General features: G+C 40.5%; 1 protein-coding gene across 1 annotated transcript in view; it reads right to left on the bottom strand.

Moving 5' to 3' along the window:
* Nucleotides 1–21,576, bottom strand: part of MGAM (maltase-glucoamylase) — a 94,346-nt gene extending 72,770 nt beyond the window's left edge. The window contains 3 exon segments of the mRNA XM_039234021.1: nt 14,013–14,134; nt 15,724–15,850; nt 21,560–21,576. Coding sequence (XP_039089952.1) covers nt 14,013–14,134; nt 15,724–15,850 — 249 coding nt within the window. The 5' untranslated portion in view covers nt 21,560–21,576.
* Between the last annotated feature and the right edge of the window lie 301 nt (nt 21,577–21,877).

The raw sequence follows: 21,877 nt of genomic DNA, 5'->3' as shown, positions 1-21,877 counted from the left end.
TACAAGATAGATCACATACTGGGACATAAAGCAGCTCTCAATAAATATAAAAGAATTGAGATCATACTATGCACACTTTCAGATCACAATGCTATGAAACTTAAAATCAACCACAGGAAGAAGTCTGGAAAACCTCCAAAAACATGGAGGTTAAAGAATACCCTACTAAAGAATGAGTGGGCCAATCAGGCAATTAGAGAAGAAATTAAAAAATATATGGAAACAAATGAAAGTGAAAATACAACAATTCAAACTCTATGGGATGCGGCAAAGGCAGTCCTAAGAGAAAAGTACGTTGCACTCCAGGCCTATTTCAAGAAATTAGAAAAAGCACAAGTACAAAATCTAACAGCTCACCTAAAGGAACTAGAAGGAGAGGAACAAGAACACCCCAAACCCAGTAGGAAAAGAGAAATAATAAAAAATTAGGGCAGAAATAAACAATATAGAAAGAAAAAAACAAAAAAACAAAAACAACAGTTGAACAGATCAATGAAGCCAAGAGTTGGTTTTTTGAAAAAATAAACAAAATTGACAAACTTCTAGCCAGGCTTCTCAAAAAGAAAAGAGAGAGCACTCAAATAGACAAAATCACGAATGAAAATGGACTTATTACAAACAACCCCTCAGAAATACAAGCAATTATCAGGGAATACTATGAAAAATTATATGCCAACAAACTGGACAACTTAGAAGAAATGGACAAATTCCTAAACACACACTAACTACCAAATTTAACATGGGAAGAAATAGAAAACCTGAACAGACTCATAACTAGTGAAGAAACTGAATCAGTTATCAAAAATCTCCCAACAAATAAGAGCCCTGGGCCAGATGGCTTCCCTGGAGGATTCTACCAGACATTTAAAATAGAATTAATACCCATTCTTCTCAAGTTATTCCAAAAATAGAAATGGAAGGAAAACTTCCAGACTCATTCTACGAAGCCAGCATCACTTTGATTCCCAAGCCAGACAGAGATCCAGCAAAAAAAAAAAAAAGAGAACTACAGGTCAATATCCTTGATGAATACAAATGCAAAAATCCTCAACAAGATACTTGCAAATCGAATCCAACAGCACATAAAGAGAATTATCCACCATGATCAAGTGGGATTCATTCCTGGGTTACAGGGCTGGTTCAATATTCACAAATCAATCAATTTGATACATCACATCAACAAAAGAAAAGATAAAGACCATATGATCCTGTCAATAGATGCAGAAAAAGCATTTGACAAAATACAGAATCCTTTCTTAATAAAGACCCTCGAGTAAGTCGTGATAGAAGGAACTTACCTAAACATCCTAAAAGCCATCTATGAGAAGCCCTCAGCTAACATCATCCTCAACGGGGAAAAACTGAGAGCTTTCCCCCTGAGATCAGGAACACGACAGGAATGTCCACTCTCACCACTGCTGTTTCACATAGTGCTGGAAGTGCGAGCATCAACCATCAGACAACAACAGGAAATAAAAGGCATCAGAATTGGCAAAGAAGGAGTCAAACTCTCACTTTTCGCAGACGACATGATACTCTGCATAGAAAACCCGACAGACTCCACTAGAAGCCTACTAGAATTGATCTAAGAATTCAACAAAGTTGCAGGGTACAAAATCAACATACAGAAATCGGTTGATTTTTATACACCAACAATGAAGCAACAGAAAGAAATCAAGAAACTAATCCCATTCACAACTGCATGAAACACCATAAAATACCTAGAAATAAACCTAACCAAAGATATAAAAGATCTGTATGATGAAACCTATAGAAAACTTATGAAGGAAATTGAAGAAGACACAAAGAAATGGGAAAACATTCCATGCTCATGGATTGAAAGAATAAATATTGTTAAAATATCATTACTACCCAAAGCAATCTACATATTCAATGCATCCCAATAAAAACTGCACCAGCATTCTTCTCAAAACTAGAACTATTCTAAAATTTGTATGGAACCACGAAAGACCCCGAATAGCCAAAGTAATATTGAAGAAGAAAACCAAAACGGGAGGCATCACCATCCCAGACTTTAACCTCTATTACAAAGCTGTCATCATCAAGACAGTATGGTATTGGCACGAAAACAGGCACATAGATCAATGGAATAGAAAAGAGAACTCTGAATTGGACCCACAAATGTATGGCCAACTAAATTTTGACAAAGCGGGAAAGAGTATCCAATGGGAAAAAGACAGCCTCTTTAACAGATGGTGCTGGGAGAACTGGACAGCAACAGGCAGAAGAATGAAACTAGATCATTTTCTGACACCGTGCACAAAAATAAACTCAAAATGGATAAAAGGACCTGAATGTGAGACAGGAAACCATAAAAACCCTAGAGGAGAAAGCAGAAAACAATCTCCTTGACCTCAACCGCAGCAATTTCTAACTTGGCACATCCCCAAAGGCAAGGGAATCAAGAGCAAAAATAAACTGTTGGGACCTCACCAAGATTAAAAGCTTCTGCACGGCAAAGGAAACAATCCATAAAACTAATAGGCAACCGACGGAATGGGAAAAGAGAGTTGCAAATGACATATCAGATAAAGGGCTAGTATCCAAAATCTATAAGGAACTCACCAAACTCCACACCCGAAAAAACAAATAATCCAGTGAAGAAATGGGCAGACGATATGAACAGACACTTCTCCAAAGAGGACATCCAGATGGCCAACAGACCCATGAAACGATGCTCAGCATCCCTCCTCATCAGGGAAATACAAATCAAAACCACACTGAGATACCACCTCACGCTGGTCAGAGTGGCTTCAATGAACAAATCAGGAGACTCTGGATGCTGGCGAGGATGTGGAGAAACAGGCACCCTCCTACACTGTTGGTGGCAATGTAAACTGGTGTAGCCCCTCTGGAAAACAGTGTGGAGGTTCCTCAAAAAATTAACACTAGAACTCCCCTATGACCCAGCAATAGCACTACTAGGAATTTACCCAAGGGATCCAGGAGTGCTGATGCATAGGGTCACATGGACCCCAATCTTCATAGCAGCACTCTCAACAATAGCCAAAACATGGGAAGAGCCTAAGTGTCCATCAACTGATGAATGGATCAAGAAGATGTGGTTTATTTATACAATGGAATACTACATGGCAATGAGAAAGAATGAAATCTGGCCATGTGTAGCAACGTGGAAGGAACTTGAGGGTGTTATGGTGAGTAAAATAAGTCAGGCAGAGAAGGACAGATGTCCTTCATATGTTTGCATGTATAGGTGGACCATGGGGGAGGAGAAGGGGAAAAATAGTTGGGGAGAGGGAGGGAGGCAAACCATGAGAGACTCTTGAATACTGAGAACAAACTGAGGACTGATGGGTGTCGGGGGGAGGGGGTAGTTGGGTATGGAGGAGGGCACTTGTTAGGATGAACACTGGGTGTTTAATGGAAAGCAACTTGACAATAAACTATTGAAGAAAAAAATAATTAAACATAAAAAATAGTCTTAAATAAAAAGCAAGAGAAAAAACAAGAAGGAGCTATTTTATACCAAAATGAGACATGAAAGTAAAGAAAAACTAGGGCCCAGTCTTATCCACGAACATAAATGCAAAAGCCAAAAAGAGGAAGGACACACAACATTAACAACAGAACTCAGCAATATATTCAGTAATGACCAAGTAGTGCTCCTTCTAGAAATACATGGATCTTTCGATATTAGAAAACCCACCTTCATAATTCACCACAATAACTTATTAAAGCTGTAATAACTTATTACAGCTTACAGTAATTTAAATTCACCAGCTATTCATGTTAAAACTCTTAGCAAACTGTAATAAAAAGTAACTTCCTCAGTTGGAGAGTTGATATCTACCTAATAAGTACAATAAGCATATTACTACATGGAGAAATGTCAGAAATATTGCCTTTAAAATATTAAAAAATACTAGGTGACCCATGTTTATGATTTCTTAGAATTAAAACTATATTGAAGGTCTCAAAAACAAAATATACTAAGAAAAAAAATACTATTCGTAAGACTAAAAAGAATAAAGCCAAGGGGCGCCTGGGTTCCTCAGTCAGTTAAGCACCCTACTTTTGCTCAGGTCATGATCTCACAGTTCATGGTTTCAAGCCCTGCGTTGGGCTCTGTGCTGACAGCTCAGGGCCTGGAACCTGCTTCAGATTCTGTGTCTCCCTCTCTCTCTCCCACTCCCCTGCTCGTGCTCTGTATTTCTCTCTCTCAAAAATAAAAAAACGTAAAAATATATAAAAAAAGAATAAAGCCAAATTATCATTATTTCCAGACATAATACTGACTAGGTAGTAATCCAAGAAGATTTAAAGAAATAAATTTATAATGTAGTTATTATTATATTAGAACCCTTATTTTCTTCTTAAAGTTGGACCTTTTTCCCAATGCAAGGAGGAAAGTTCAGAGTTCCCACTACCAAGATAAGAGGTATGTATGTGTATGAGCAGTTCAGTTTTGACATGTTTGTTTTTTTTTAATGTTTTATTTATTTCTAGGAGAGAGAGAGAGAGAGACAGTGTGAGCAGGGGAGGGTCAGAGAGAGAGGGAGTCACAGGCTGAAACAGGCTCCAGGCTCTGAGCTGGCAGTCAGCACTGAGCCCGACGCGGGGCTTGAACCCATGAACCGTGAGATCATGACCTAAGCGAAAGTCGGACGCTTAACCAACTAAGCCACCCAGGTGCCCCTTGACATGTTTGTTTTGAAATAGCTTTTAGATGTCCACGTGGAAATGCTAAACTGGGAATGGCACAGATCAATGTGGAATTCTGGGAAGTGATTTAAGCTGGGGACTTAAACTGGGGTATGTAAGCATGTGGGGGGAGTTGCCATCCGAGGAGAACATGACATTGGGTAAAATCATCATAGATTGCGTACAGATAGAGAAGAGACTTGGCAACATTTAGAGGTCACAAGAAAAGGAGGAATCAGTGAAGGAGATTGAGAAAAGAGTGGCTGTTAGTTTACCCACAAAGAATATGTGACATCCTGGGAAGGGAGGGGTGTTCACCCAGAACTGACCCTCGGATTTAACTGTGGCATCAGCAGCAGCTACAATTGCAAAGACGACGACAGTGAGCTCTGAATTCTCCTGCTCAGGTTTAAGCTATCCACACTTCAGCCCTTTATGGATTACCAATGTTGCCTCAAGATACAGGGTTTACAAATTATCAGCTCCTGTGGGGAGACTATCTGAGCTGATTAAACGGGCAGTCAGTAACAGTTAAGAGATTGTCTTATTTTATAATTTTTTTTTAATTTTAATTTTTGGAAGAGAGAGTGCGAGTGGAGCAGATGGGTAGAGGGAGAGAGGTAAGCAGGCTTCATGCTCAGCACAGAGCCAGAAGCGGAGCTTGATCTCACGACCCTGGGATCATGACCTGAACTGAAATCGAGAGCCAGATGCTCAACCCACTGAGCCACCCAGGTGCCCCGGGGAATTGCCTTATTAGATGAGGAAAAATTTGGGGGGAGAAAAGAAAAACACATTCAAAGTTAAAGTTGAAGGCTAAGAGTCATACAAATTTCATTATTAAACCCATCTTCTATCCTAGCCTGATGAAAACATATTTGTTAGAATTACTTATTCCAGTAAAATACATAATAAAAATGAATATTCCTTTAGAGCATTCAGAATGCCCTCAGTACCTTCTTGTCTCCTGCTGAGAGGCTAGTAATGATAAAATTTATAAAGTTCTAATTGTATCTCCATAGAGCACATTTGCAACATACATGATAAAGACAAGAATTAGAATCCACAATAACACAAACAAGAAACTTGTACAATTAGGAAAGACAAAGAAAAGCATTTCCACATAAAATTGGACAAAAGACAGAAAGAAGAAATTCATAGAAATGAAATAACTGAAATATGTTCACTCTCATTGGTGTTTAGAAGAACTGTCACTAAAGCACATTGAGATACTATTTGGTAATGTTCTATATGGCAAAATGCCACACAGTATTGGGGAAATGATAGTGAGGTAACAAATTAGCACAACCACTCTGGAGATCAGTTTGGCAATGTCTAGCAAACTTGAATATGTGTATGCAAAGTCACACATATACAAGTAAAAAAAGTATAAGAATATTGGCAATAACATTGTTGCAGTTCTAAGATATTGGGGGTGGAACTACACTTGTATTAACCAGAGAAAGGAAGATATTGATATAGCATTTCATAGTGAGCATAAATGAAAAAGAGATACATCCCAACATAGGTAAATGTCACAATGTTAAGTGAAAAAAATTGCACAAAGGTATTTTGTTTATAGGTCACATATATTTTTTGCAAGTATCTATGTATGTAGGAAAGATACAGAGAAATACATGATAAATACAACTTCAGAAATGTGGTTATCTCTGGGGCACTTTGGTGGCAGTGTAGAGCCTGCTTGGGATTCTCTCTCTCTCGGCCCCTCTCCTACTTGCTCTCTATCTCTCAAAATAAATAAATAAACTTTAAAAAGAAAAAAAGTGTGGTTATATCTAAATAGAATAGAGACGACAACAGGGGTAGGTGCACAGAGGATTTCCTCTCTAATGATAATATTTTATTTCTTAAGCTGAATAGTGGTTATATATTCTTATACATCTTAAATACTTATTAATACTTCTTTTAAGGAAGTTAAGCACTATGAAAAGAAGATCAAAACTAAAGTGTAAATGACAAAGAAATCCCCATTTTCTTAATTTCTCCCTCTTTTTTTTGAGTCCCAAATTCATTATTATTTTCAAAGCATCTATATATCAGATTGTCAAAAAGTCTATAGCCATCATGCCTAAAAAAATATGAAAAGATGGTCTGAAAACACTCCATACTTTCACCAGAATCCCTTCCAGCATAATAACCTGAAGAACTGCTGGAAAATGAACAGCTTGTCCCTTTGGGTCAGATATATCTTATATAACTCTCAAACTGTGGCCCCTGTCAGAATCGCCTGGGAAATTTGGTAAAAGCACAAAAGCCCAGCCCCTATCCAATTTCACTGAGGCTGGGACTCTGTGCAGTCTTTTTTTTTTTTTTTTTTTTTAATATCTTCTCAGATTTTTTTAAACTTATTTATTTTGAGAGAGAGAGAGAAAGAGCACGAGAGGGGCAAAGAGAGAGGGAGAAGGCAAGAAAGAGAGAGAGAGAGAGAGAGAGAGAGAGATTCCCAAGCACGGACCACACTGTTAGCACACAGCCCGATGTGGGGCTTGAACTCGTGAACCATGAAATCATGAGCTGAGCCGAAATCAAGAGTCGCACGCTTAAGCAGCTGAGCCACCGAGGCACCCCTCTGGCAGTCTTTATTAGTTCCCCTCTCCATCCCACCTGAGGTGATTCTGATACAGACCAATGTCAGGACCATTGTTCTAGAGCAGTAATTGTTCATCTTAGCTGTACATTTGAATCACCTGGCAAATATTTTAAAATAGCATGACTGCACTCCTCTCTGGGAGAATGAAGTCAGATTCTCTGGGATGGAGCCTGGGAATGAGTATCTTATAAAAGCAGTCCAGGTGACTGTGATTCTAATGTGCAGCCCAACCGCAAAACGACTGCTTGAAAAAAAATCAATGCCATGACATGTACAATTCAGGCAGAAAAGAGCAGCAAACAGGAAGTAGTAAGATGAAAAATGCAGACCACTAAAGGATAATACATGGCCCACTACTGTTATAGGAAGAAAGGAAAGACCCCAAACTTTTGTGGCACTCATACCCGACACCGTGAAAGGTATATGCCAAAGAAGAAATCAGTTATTGACCAGAAACTTCCCCAGAAGTGATTCCACATGGCGTCCCACAACGTGAGTGGAAAATAAGTTACTGATAAGATTACACATGCCTTAGAATTCATGCATCATTAGGTCACTAGGAAGCAGCAGATCTAAGAGTATAAAAAAAATCAGGACCTCAGCAACTGAAGCATTCAGTAAAGCAAGAAGACAAAGTTGCAAGAGCAAATGTAAACACGTGCAAAGGACGGCTCCCAGGCATAGTGAGTCAGCAGCCTGAGCAACCTCCCAGCACACACTGGAGGAAAGGGGGACGAGCTCCTTTCTGGTCTGCTCTGGGTCTCGCTCACCTGGCCCGCCAGCTGCCCTCCCCCCAGTGCTGGCTCCTCTAACCCTGTGCTGCCCCATCCTGCTCAGCTATACCATCCGGGGCACCCCACGGACAGCTTTACACTTACTAATACCTACTCTGAGCACAATAAGCATTTCTGTGCTGCTGTTCTCTGACACACTTCCCATAGGGGGATGGGGGGATCTTTGCCCTTGCCCTTGAATGGGGGCTGGCCTCTGCCTGAGGTGAGCAGCAGAGAGCAGCAGAAGCGATGCTGTGTGGGCTCAGTGTGGGCTCAGGGCCTCGCCTCCGGAGCGCTGGCAGCTTTACTTCTGTCACTCTCATGTAAGGAGGACAACTACCCTGCTGGGAAAGACCCCTGAGATGGCGAGGGAGACCCCAAGACCACATGACAGAGAGGGGGGCCCAGGGGAGGCCAGCCCTGTAGCCGTCTTCACCCACGTGCAGAGCATGTGGGTGAAGACATCTTGGATCCTCTGGATCAGATAAGCCATCAACTGTGCACCACCAGGGAATCTTGGTCAACACCACGTGGAACAGGAGAACCATCCAGCCCCATCCCTGCCCAAATCTCTGACCCGTAAAATCATGAGATAGAACACAATGATTGTTGTCGTAAGCCACAAATTCTGGGGTAGCTCACTTTGCAGAAGTAGATAAATGGAGGGGCGGTACTCTAAGAAAGTGGGATGCTTGGAGCCATTTTAGTTAAGCTAGGGTTTAGTCCCACATGGAGGGAATGGAGGGTAGGTAAGATGCAGCAGAGCTCATGGCTTTTCTGCTTTTCACACAAGAGTTGTATTCCCGGCCTTCAGGGGATCCCAAAAGCATTGGATGCACAATTCAAATAAAATAGATTCTATATCCAAATATAAATACACTTTTTATACAGTTTTTTTTTTTAATGTTTTATTTATTTCTAGGAGAGAGAGAGAGAGACAGCGTGAGCAGGGGAGGGTCAGAGAGAGAGGGAGTCACAGACTGAAACAGGCTCCAGGCTCTGAGCTGGCAGTCAGCACAGAGCCCTACGCGGGGCTCGAACCCACGAACCGCGAGATCATGACCTAAGCGAAAGTCGGACGCTTAACCGACTAAGCCACCCAGGCGCCCCCCAAATATAAATACACTTTTTAAGTATCTGGTTTTGTTATTTTTTCTGCCCTCTGTTGTTACAGGTAACAAAGGCTTTACTGTCTAAAAGGCCAGTAGAACCTGATGTTGTGAACAAAAAGAACCAGAGAGTCCCAGTACAAGGAGAATACGTAAAATAAGGAAGAATATACCATTTTCAGATAGTGGCAGAAATCTTAGCAGTTAAAAAAACACTTAATGAGGGGCGCCTGGGTGGCTTAGTCGGTTAAGCGTCCGACTTTCGCTTGGGTCATGATCTCGCGGTTCGTGGGTTCGAGCCCCGCGTCGGGCTCTGTGCTAACTGCCAGCTCAGAGCCTGGAGCCTGTTTCAGAGTCTGTGACTCCCTCTCTCTCTGACCCTCCCCTGCTTACACTGTCTCTCTCTCTCTCTCTCTCCTAGAAATAAATAAAACATTAAAAAAAAACACTTAATGATATAGGAGTTCCAAATCACCTTCTATTCACCAAAACATTGCCTATTTTTATAGTCAGGACATTTGGACAAATGAATGAATGAGTAAAATTAATCTTACTCAGTGAAATGTAACTACGATTACAGACTATTCTATAGTGCATGTATTTTGAGTCAGGTTTTATAAGCTAACTTGGGCACTTCCTTCCATCCCAAAGTGAAGTCTGACAGCATAGACTTGATTTTTCTTTAAAAAATTTTTAGGTTCATTTATTTATATTGAAAGAGAGAGAGCAGGGGTGAGGCAGAAAGAGAGGGAGAGAGAGAATCCCAAGAAGGCTCTGTGTTGTCAGCACAGAGACTGATATGGGGCTTGAACTCATGAGATCATGACCTGAGCTGAAACCAAGAGTCGGACTCTTTTTAAAAAAATTTTTTTACTGTTTACTTATATTTGAGGAAGAGAGAGAGACAGAGTATAAATGGGGGAGGGATAGAGAGAGATAGAGACAGAATCCGAAGCAGGCTCAGGCTTTGAGCTATCAGCACAGAGCCCAATGCAGGGCTCGAACTCACAAGCTGTGAGATCATGACCTGAACCAAAGTCGGACACTTAACCAACAGAGCCACCCAGGTGCCCCTGACTGCATAGACATTCAAACAGACATGACACCTCTGCAGTTCCCAAGATCCAGACTTTCCAGTCCCCTGAATCATACCACTGTGAACGTTCGAAAGAATATCTGCCGGTACATTACAGGTTACTGTTCTACTAAACTCTTGGGAAGACAGTCCCTGGTATGTGCTCAGTAGCGTCTGTTTACTGGATAACTTCACCTAAGTGCACTGCCTCATGTCACCAACAGAAAATTTGACATTCTGCAAGGAAACAAGAATTTGTGAGCAAGTCCCAGAGTTTTTCAAGCCAGAACTGGAATCTGATACGGGGGCTCCCCTAACATGCTGTTGCCCAAAGGGTTTACTCCCAATTCAAGGCATAAAGCAGAAACTTGAGTCTGTACGCAGGACCTGACAGCTCACTGCTCTTCCCAGCACCCCATAATGGCTCTTATCTAATGCTTTGTAAACACAGAGTGATTTTGAAGGTGGAGAACCTTAATGGTCTTCATAAAATGCAATTTACTTGCTGATATATCATAAAATTTGATATTCTCAAAATATATTGGAAAAAATTTGGAAATTTTCAAAAAGTATCACAAGCCAGTAAGTCAATAATAAACAGATAATTATCAAGTATGTTTGTTATAAAATATGACAAAGTTTGTGAATAAGAAATATGGTAACTTTTCAAACATCATCATAAAGATTACCTTAGCACTACTGTTATCCGCAGAAAAGACTTGATTGTAAACTGTTCCCAGCTCACAGATTATACATGCTACTTAGCACATGCTGGTTTATTTTAAGCATGTAAACCTGATCTTTAGTGTTTATACAATACATTCTAATCCTGACGATCAAGGAGTTTAAAGTTACTATCTACTGTCTCTTTTCTGAGCTGGGTACCTGAAACTGACTAAGTCTTTCTGCTCCCTGCCATCAGTAGGATCTTTCAACTCTGGAGTTTGGGGTAAAAGGTTCTGGGATTGTGGGTAAAAAACTTCACAGGGAAGTAGGAGAAGTAGGAGGTGATATGCTCTTTCAGAATGGATAGATTTTGGATAAGTTTAGAAAGCTATTTCTAAAATCATCTGCATGGGAGAATGGTCAATGTGTGGCTTTAGAGGCACAAAGTTTGGTTGAATAGGGTCATAGATGACAGACCAAAGTTTCTGAACTTGACTCAATAAATAGTAATGGATGCTGTAAGTCCTCAATTTAAGTAGCAATGTAATGAAAGTAGCATGTTCAGGAAGGCAGTTTAAATCCACATGTAATGGAACAGACTTCAATCCACATGTAATGGAATAGGCAGGGGAGAAACAGAATTCAAGCTCTAATCTACCATATAGCCTCAGGCATTATCTTCTCCCTCGTATCCACCCCATATCTTGGCCATATGGGACATTTGATATGCCATGCATGTGCCCCACAATTTCCTCTTCTGTTACTCTGTTTACACACTTCTTCTATCTCAAATTCACTTTGCTTTCCTCCCATATGTGTCAAAATCCTACTTAATTCCATATTGTCACCTTCTCTTTTATAATAATCTCTTCTCTTCTGTGATTCTCACCATATTTCTTTTATATATTATGACCTTGTGTTTTATATTCCAGTTATTTATTTACTTGGCTTCTCTCTTTGACAAGAATATATGAGAAGAAAAATATTTAATTAAATTTAATTTAATGCCAAACTTTATAACATTTATGGCCCCCTACCAAAGCACTCTGCTTTTTATTTCTCCCTGATATCTTCTTTTTCCTTTATTCCTGTCTGTTACATTTTTTTTCTTTGTTTCTTATTACACGATTCCATTCAGCCTGAAGTGGTGGTTCCCAGCTGCTGTGTATCACGTCAACACCCAGCCTCCTCTATCTGAGTTCCAAGGTCTTCCAAAATTTAAATCCGCCTTTTCTGTTCAGCTTCATTTCTTCCTACTTCCATCAGGCAACTCTCTTCACTAATCCAAGAGAAGGCCAAGGTCATTTCAGTCAGGGCGAGATGCCAAGCTATAGGGGATTGGACACTATGATAGTCTTGGTAGGGTAATTTGGTCTAACTGGAATTGTTTCCTACCTTAGCAGGCTTGATGTCCAGGCTGCTGCCCTATGGCCCTGTAACAGCTGATCAGATCTCTGCGTTGTCCTATCCAGGGGATTTCCCGATCCTGAGTTGTGCACCAGGTTGGATCTCTCACTTGCCTTCAACACAGCATCTGGACTTCCTGACTAGTTTTATCCCATCGCTCCACTCCAATCCTAGGCATCTTCTCTAGGCCAGGCTACTCATCTGCCTCTGGTTCCCTTCTCTGCCTTAACTTCCCGGTCCTCCTGACCCCAGTCCATCACACCTTATGACTGACCTCATCTGTTCTCTCTTCACTGTGTAGCTTCTCACTGACTCAGCATCTGTGCCCAGTCAGTCAACACCAAAGGCTCAAGTTGTAACAATTCCCCCTTTGCACAGTTCCCATGTCTATGACTTTGCCATGTTATGAACTGAATTATGTCCCTAGAAAAGACACGTTGGAGTCCTAATCCTTAGTACCTCATATTGTGACCTTATTTGGAAATAGGATTGTTGCAGATGTAATTGGTTAAGATGAGGTCATACAGAAGTAGGGTAAGTCCTTAATTCAATATGTCAAGTATCCTTACGGAGATGGGAAATCTGAACAAAAGACACACACACGCAGGGAGAAGCCATGTGAAGACAGAGACAGAATTGGAGTGATGTACCTACAAGCCAAGGAATGCTAAAGATTGACCGCTACCACCAGAGGCTAGAAGAGAGGCACAGACAACTTCTTCCTGAGAGCCTTCAAAAGGAACCAACCTTGCCAGCATCTTGACTTGGGACTTCTAGCATCCAGAAGTATGAGAGAGAAAAAATAGAGAAGAAAAAAAATGTCTTTTGGTACTAGGACCTTCAGATAAACCAAACCGCCATCTCAAGAGCACCACAGAGTGTTCCAGAGTATACCAACAACAGGTTGGCTAGAGAGATACATGTGAGAGTGCCACTTGCTCAGGCATCACATGCAGCAGATACCCTGTCTGTGTCTGACACAAACTTGCCATTTCACATCAGTGGACTTCACTCAGAAGGCCACATTTGCCTTTCATTCATTCTCAGGGTGAAAAGTGACTGACACAGTGTATACAACGAACTTTATAATCTTAATATTCAACTGGACTTCAGCAGATGATCAAGAAATACTGCCCTAATACTGAGATACCAGCACTGTCTTTAATCTGGTATTTATTATCTTCCTTCCAAAACATGGCTCTTGAAACTTTGTCCTTATTTTAAATAACTTTTCACGCATGTGTATGACTTTTTATTGTAGATCCTAGATAACCTTTTGGAATCATGACAGGAGGAAGAGAGACAGAAAAGGTGAGAAACGGAGGCGGTAAGAGAGAGAACCAGTAACCAAGTAGTGTTGCCAGATAAAGGACGAATCTATTTTTCATATAAATGAGTCCCAAATCTTGCATGGGACATCTTTATACTAAAAATGTATTCCTGGTTTATCCGAAATTCACATTTAACTTAATCTGTCAACGCAAAGGAATTTTCTAGCTCTTCCTCTCCCAAAGCTGTTCTGTCATACAAGTACAGATACAGGATTTGTCTGCGTGAGCCACCGGTAGCTGCAATGCAAGCAATTCTCTGGGAGTTACACATAACAAACAAAACAACAAAAATAAACAACAACGAAAACTACCCAACGGCATAAACTCTGCTGTGAAAACAAGATCCATAATTCAAACCTTTGTTGGTGGCTGGTCAGGGATGCAGTTTATCCGTTCCACTTCACTGACCACTGGACACTCAGCAGAACCCGGGGTGGTACTTGCTGTCCCAGGATCTGGGGTAACTGGTGTCCCAGGATCTGGGATATCCCAAAATCAAATATAAACAAACATAAAATGACCATCAGACAGATATCACAGGTATTCAATATCGCCACAGTTTTCAACACCTTCAATTGTATGAACTCCACTACTGATTGGAATTCACTCAGTATTTCAAGTGTCCTTGAAATGTTCACTTTCACTTTAGAAAGCCTCATTTTGTTCTAGCTGACTGCATTCACTAAGAATCAAATCCACCTTCTCTAGTCCAGGGTTCAGAAAACTATGGCCTGTGGGCCAAATCAGGTAACAGGCTGATTTTCAAATATAGTACTGCTGGAACAAAGCCACACCCATTTTTTAATGTATTATCTCTATCTGCTACAATGGCAAAATTAAGTAGTTTTGGCAGAGACCATATGGCCTGCAAAATCTAAAGTATGAAGTCTCTGACCCTAAACAGAAACATCTGCAGACCGCTCTGGTCCCTTATTTTCACCCCCAGCGATCGGTTCACAATAGGTTTGCACACAGAACATGTCCAGTGTATGTGATTGTCTTGAATGTAACTGCCCTAATCATCATAACCTCAATTCTGGCGCCTCAGTCAATAGGCATTCATTCCCTAAAAACAGAACACTTCTGAGTGATGACATACTTACATAAATATAAAAGCCTCCCACACAAAAAAATGTAAAGGGAGGCCACCAATCTAAAACCTGGCAGTTAGGACCTGCCTGGGGGCCTTGATTCAGATTTAAAAATCAGCCAGATAAAAAAAGACACTTATTTTGCATTCCAAAATAAGGAAGTGAGATTTCTTTAAGTCACTCTGCGGTAAGTTAATAAGGACATTAAGACAAAACAATGAGGCTCTTAATTAGCTTTTATTTCTTTTCCAATTCAAAAGTGGTGGATTAAGAGAACTCTGTATTTGTGCCAGTTTCTGCATAAGGATTTTGGTTCCATCTTCAAGATCATAGGATTTTAAGAGCTGAACAACCTTTGAGATTATTTGACCTAACCCCCCACAAAAGTAGAAATTGTCAGGGCTGGGATGGAGGTGGGGGGACAGAGAAACATTCTAGCCACAGGCTGACCTTTCATCACTTGGTTCCTAGATGAACCACTCAGCACACCCCAGCCCCTCTTTCAGAATACGACAGCTCAATAAACTTTTAATTAAATAACTCTGGTAGTTGTGTTTTTTTTTTTTTTTAAAGAACAGAATTTTGGCCTAAAATACTTTAACTGAGTATACATTTACCTGACTGCCTTGCATACAAGGGGTAATTAGTTAATAAGGGTTAATTACTATTGTTAAACAAAGTTAGAATTATTCAATGCAATTCAGTAATTATTCAATTTAATTCAAGAGTCAGTTGTGGAATCCTGCAGTGTGCTAACTGGGAAATAAAAGTATTACCTTAAGCCTACAGAGAATACCTAAGTGGCTGCCACAATTTCAGTCAGGGACTCAGCAAGGCACATATCATATCCTCCCTACACACACTCACACACTCACACACACACCAACGGATAGGAGAGCATCACTTCCCTGATGTTTCTGAGGTTTCTGCTCTGAGAAGAGCAACACACAGAGTGAGAACAGCAGAGTCCTGGTTACCTTTAGATTCTGAAGAATCCACGGCTGAAAGCACAAACAGAGGAATAGTGATGATAAACATCAGAAGCAGAAGGGCACTGAGCATAAGCTCCAAAGTTGTGAAACGCTTCAACTTCTTTCTTGCCATCTACAAAAAAAAAAAAGGGGGGGGGGGACAATTTAAGATTTAAGTTTTATTTAATATACAGCTGGTAATTTTTTAATGGCAAAACTCAAATCTAACATAAAACAAGTAACTCACAAACCCTTATGGATGTAGCCATCACTTGGATTAAAAATGATCAATTCAAGGGCACCTGAATGCCTCAGTTGGTTAAGTGTCTGACTTTGGCTCAGGTCATGATCTCCCAGTTCATGAGTTCAAGCTCTGCATTAGGCTTTATGCTGACAGGCAGAGCCTGGAGCCTGCTTCAGATTCTGTGTCTATCCTTCTCTCTCTGCCCCTTCCTCATTCATTCTCTGCCTCAAAAATAAATAAATGTTAAAAAAAAAAAAAATCAATTCGGGCCGCCTGGGTGGCTTAGTCGGTTAAGCGTCCGACTTTCACTTAGGTCATGATCTCGGGGTTCATGGGTTCGAGCCCTGCATCGGGCTCTGTGCTCACTGCCAGCTCAGAGCCTGGAGCCTGTTTCAGTCTGTGACTCCCTCTCTCTCTGACCCTCCCCTGCTCACGCTGTCTCTCTCTCTCTCTCTCTCCTAGAAAAAAAAATAGATCAATTCATGGCCAATCTCATTTTTTCTTTATTCCCAGTTACTTCTCTCCCTAACTCTGGATTATTTTAAAGCAAATCTTAGATAGCTTTAAATCTGAAAATATTAAAGTATCAGAGCACCTGGCTGGCTCAGTCAGTGGAGCATGAGACTCCTGATCTCAATGTTATGAGTTTGAGCCTCATGATGGGTATAGAGATTACATAAAAATCTTTTTCTTTAATATTTAAGCATTAAAAATAAATTTTATTAAAGCCAAATAACATACTGTTGCTATACAAAAAATTTTTTTTAAGTAATTCCTTAATCATCAAATATCTAGTTAATGTTGAAATTTCCCTCATTGTCTGATATTTTATAATTTGTTCTACTTTCATCAGGATGCAAGCAAGATTTATATACTGTAATTGGTTTGTGTCTGTTAAACATTTTTTAATCAACAGGTTTGTTTTGTTGATTTCCCTACAATCTGGATTTTGTCGATTGCAACTGTGTGTATACTAACATGTTTCTCTACTCTTATATTTCCTGTAAATTAATGATAAGATTCTAGAGTTTTGACCAGATACAGGTTTGATTTTTTAGCAAGAACAGTTCACAGCTGGTATGCAATCAGCAGGAGACACATAAAATCTAGCAGATTCTCCCTTTGTCATATTAATAGCCATTGGCAAGCATTTCTTAGATCCATTATTCAATTTGTTGTGACAGTGGTACTATGACTCTACCATAGACTAGATGAAATATTACTGTGGAGAGAAATTCCCCTCATATTACTTAGATCATAAAGGTACAGGAAACCAACTTGACAATAAACTATTAAAAAAATAAAATACATATATCTGTAAAAAAAAATAAAAATAAAAAATAAAGGTACAGTTCATATAGAAGAAGTAGTATCAATGTTTGACTCTATTTTCTGGCCTTCAGATAAGGAGTTGTTGCCTTACCATCCTCCAAAGAGGACCAGTGAGAATATGTGTCCAATGTTTTTATGAACTCATGGGTTTAAACACATCTGTACCCACCCATTGATATCATCATTAATGCTCAAGTTGGTCCCTGGTAGTCTTTGATAGTTTCCTTGCTCTCTGTTATAACTGGTGACCTAGGCTCATTTTGCACATTTCCTGCCCCCAGTCTCTAATCAAACATCTCCAAGGCAGCTTTGTTCTTTTCAGTGGAAACAATATTTAGAGACCACAGTTTGGATGAGAAGTGGTGAATGCTACAACTAAATGTAACTGATGGGTCATCTTAACCAGATGGCTACCTCTGAATTCCCAGGGAGAATGGTCAAGTTCAAACAAATACAGAAAGAACACATTTACCTATGTCAAAAGTTGTTATAAATCCTCAGTAGGGATTAAAATATTTTGGCAAGAAGTTTAAATCAGATACTCAGCATGTGGAATCTCTGGGGTTAAGGTCTAGATACCTGATTTTTTAAAAATCCACAAATAATTCTGATATGCAACTATTTTTCAGAAACAGTGATCTTATTATAGGCTTATAAATTATAATAAACATATTTTAGTAGGCAAAACTATATTAAGAAATGGTGTCCATAGCAACATGCAGAAGAATGAAACTAGACAATTTTCTCACACCATATACAGAAGTAAACTCAAAATGGATAAAGGACCTGCATGTGAGACAGGAAACCATAAAAACCCTAGAGGAGAAAGCAGAAAACAACCTCCTTGACCTCAATCGCAGCAATTTCTTACTTGACACATCCCCAAGAGCAAAAGAATCAAGAGCAAAAATAAACTATTGGGACCTCATCAAGATTAAAAGCTTCTGCAAGGCAAAGGAGACAATCCATAAAACTAATAGGCAACCAACAGAATGGGAAAAGATAGTTGCAAATGACATATCAGATAAAGGGTTAATATCCACAATCTATAAGGAACTCACCAAACTCCACACCCGGAAAACAAACAATCCAGTGAAGAAATGGGCAGAAGACATGAACACTTCTCCAAAGAGGACATCCAGATGGCCAACAGACCCATGAAACGATGCTCAGCATCCCTCCTCATCAGGGAAATACAAATCAAAACCACACCGAGATACCACCTCACGCCAGTCAGAGTGGCTAAAATGAGCAAATCAGAGGACTCCAGATGCTGGCAAGGATGTGGAGAAACGGGCACCCTCCTACACTCTTGGTGGGAATGTAAACTGGTGCAGCCCCTCTGGAAAACAGTGTGGAGGTTCCTAAGGAAACTAACACTAGAACTCTCCTAGGACCCAGCAATAGCACTGCTAGGAATTTACCCAAGGGATACAGAAATGCTGAGGCATAGGAGCACATGTACCCCAGTGTTCATAGCAGCACTCTCAACAATAGCTAAAACATGGAAAGAGCCTAAGTGTCCATCAACGGACGACTGGATCAAGAAGATGTGGTTTATCTATACCATGGAATACTACATGGCAATGAGAAAGAATGAAATCTGCCCATGTGTAGCAACGTGGATGGACCTTGAGGGTGTTATGCTGAGGGAAATAAGTCAGGCAGAGAAGGACAAATACCATATGTTTGCACGTATAGGAGGATTAGGAGGATCTTAACGGAGGACCATGGGGGAGAAGAAGGGGGGAAATAGTGGGGGAGAGGGAGGGAGGCAAACCATGAGAGACTCTTGAATGCTGAGAACAAACTGAGGACTGATGGGTGTGGGAGGGAGGGTGGCAATGGGCATGGAGGAGGGCACTTGTGGGGATGAGCACTGGGTTAAGTTATATGGAAACCAACTTGACAATAAACTATTAAAAAAAAAACAGGAAAATTGAATTAAAGTCTATATAAAAAGGAAAAAAAAGAAATGGTGTCCATGAAGTTAAAACCAGAAGTGGAACCAATAGTTACTCAAGCTCCTTCATTTTATGGATAAATAAGGTGAGGTACTTACAGTAGGCAAAACACCTCTCACTAATAAGGGAGGATTAGGCAAAGTAGCCCTCACTCATTCAACCTTCTCACACCAGGGGAAGATACAGGGAGACCTGTGCCCCGAGAGCAGCTAGACTGTTCCCGGGATGGATACTGATGCCATTGGTCCAGACACGGAGCCCAGGAACATGGCAAATGTCCTAATAAAAAATAAAATACCACATTCCTAAGGGTGAGTGCGATGATCAACACAGAAACAGGACCTGAAAGAAGGAAGAACTCACAGCTGTTAAAACAGGGACTGTAACTGGCACTGGCACTGGGTCTCTGAGCAGGTTCTTTTAGACCAGAAATGCACAGACATGTTTAAGGTTCTTTCCTGACATGGAGTGAAGCACCCCATGCACATTCCGATGAGGATTATGCCTTGCAGGTGGTCCTTTCTAGAAATTTCCCTTGGTGCCTCCATTGTGGGACTTTGTCCTTTGCGAAGAATAATTTTCATTCTGGTTTAAGAGGTGCCGCTACCCTCCAGGAGTAGAAAAGAACATAACTCCCCCGTCACTTACTCCACATCCTTCCCAGGGTTACTGTGGTCACCACTGCATTTATCACCTTTCTTCTGACCCGCTATTACCATTCTCTAGAAGGCTTCCCCTTTACAGGTTAACATTCTGTTATTCTCTCTCTCAAACATTAACTAAGTCATATCTTTTAGTTGCTTGTATCAAATTCCAATGGCATTTTATTAGATAACATTTGGTGTCTTTGAAAGGGAAAGCTTGACATGCCATTAGCTAAGCTAAGTTTTGAGAACCATAGAAATACCCTATCTGTAGACCTAAGATAGAATGCAACTTCCTACTCAGATTGCATTCTATATTTGCAACAATACTGAGATATAAGAATGACGAGGCTAATTTTCCATTTTACGAGTGAAAGAAGGACTGGGAGTCTTTGTGTTTAAATGACATGCTCTCAAGGCTCAAGACAAGTCTGCAGCACAATTCGGGATCCTCACTTCCACCTTAAGGATTGTCCTTATGACCACACTGCCTCTTAGATAAGGGCATACTTTGTCTTTCACATTTTTGGGGAGAATGTACATCTATAGACACAGATATAGCACTGCTTCAAAAGCACGAAAGACCCTGTGAAGCTATACTATAATGCAGAAATGTGTCACTCAAGAGAGTGAAGCTGATGAGTCACAATCAATACACAGCCAGAATGGAGAAATTCCCCTATAAGATCTTACATAGAAGTAGTGAACAAATCCATTGTCAAGTTGGGTAGTATGATGGAATGATTTCTAAAATAAGTTTCATTGATCTAGTTTCTTGTGTCCCCTTAAGTTATAGGAGACTGTACATCAGCAGAATCTTGAATCAGTCTTAGTGAAAAGTGTAAAGTAAAAGGGAGGAGAAGAGCAGAGTAGGAGAATTGCTTCCATTGGCCATTGGTTTTGAGGCCTCAAGAGCTTGTAATGGCTTCCATTACTTAAAGATGAAATGGTATCATCTATAGTCTAAATCTTTTAAAGTTTATTGATTTTGAAAGAAACAGATAGAGAGCAAGTAGGAGAAGGGCAGAGACAGAGGGAAAGATAGAGAGAATCCCAAGCAGGGTCCACATTCTTAGTGTGGAGTCTGTACCCAAAAACCATGAGATCATGACCTGAACTGAAGTAGGATACTTAACCAACGGAGCCACCTAGGCATCCCTATAATCTAACTCTTAATAATCACTCTAGCTAAGGTTTGGTGCTTCTGTATGCCAGGTATGTTCCAGATATTACTGGTAATCTTTATAATCTTGAAATACAGGTATTATCCATCTCTATTTTATGAGCAATGAAACTGAGGTCAGAAAGGTATAAAACTTATCAACTATGATAAACAGTAGAGCTGAAATTCACTCTAAGTCTATGTTCCAAAGGCATAGGTCTCTTCATGACTGCAGGAAAACCCACACCCTCCCCCAACCCTACCTTCTACACTTACCAGAATTGTGTTTCTTCAGTTCAAACAATATTCCTCTGAGACTTAAAATTAATCCTCCTTCCCTCTCTTGCTCCCTAGCACTCTATCTGTATCTATACTCATAACTCTGAGGACAGTGTATCTTCCTCTCCTAAGTTTTAAGCTGCTAGAGGCCAGTGAGTGAGAGTAGCTCACCCTTCCCTGAGTTATCCCTCTCAGCCTGAGAGTCAGAGATAGTGACTCTGGTTCTGTGAGCAGCTGGGTGGTGCGGGGGTAGAGAGCACAGGACTGGGCCATTCTCCTGTTGAGTGTTGCATCTTCTGGGAATCCAGATCCCTTTCAGTTAACGTGATGATGCCACCATCATTTTCTTTGTGCTCTATGACGGGGAAAATGTTGGGAAGAACTCCACAGTCCCTCATGAGATGCCCCTGGCAAGTGCTCTAAATGGGTATTTGTTGACTCAGGAGCAAGACTGAGTGGAAACAACACCATAAGATGGTCTGTGTCTCTGCTCAGGGACCTTGTTCTTCTTTCCTGAGGGATAAAGGAGGGACGA

This window comes from Hyaena hyaena, unplaced genomic scaffold (genome assembly GCF_003009895.1).
Source record: "Hyaena hyaena isolate Hyena2069 unplaced genomic scaffold, ASM300989v1 scaffold_82, whole genome shotgun sequence".
Taxonomy (NCBI): Eukaryota; Metazoa; Chordata; class Mammalia; order Carnivora; family Hyaenidae; genus Hyaena; species Hyaena hyaena.
This window is presented reverse-complemented; position numbering and strand designations above follow the sequence as displayed.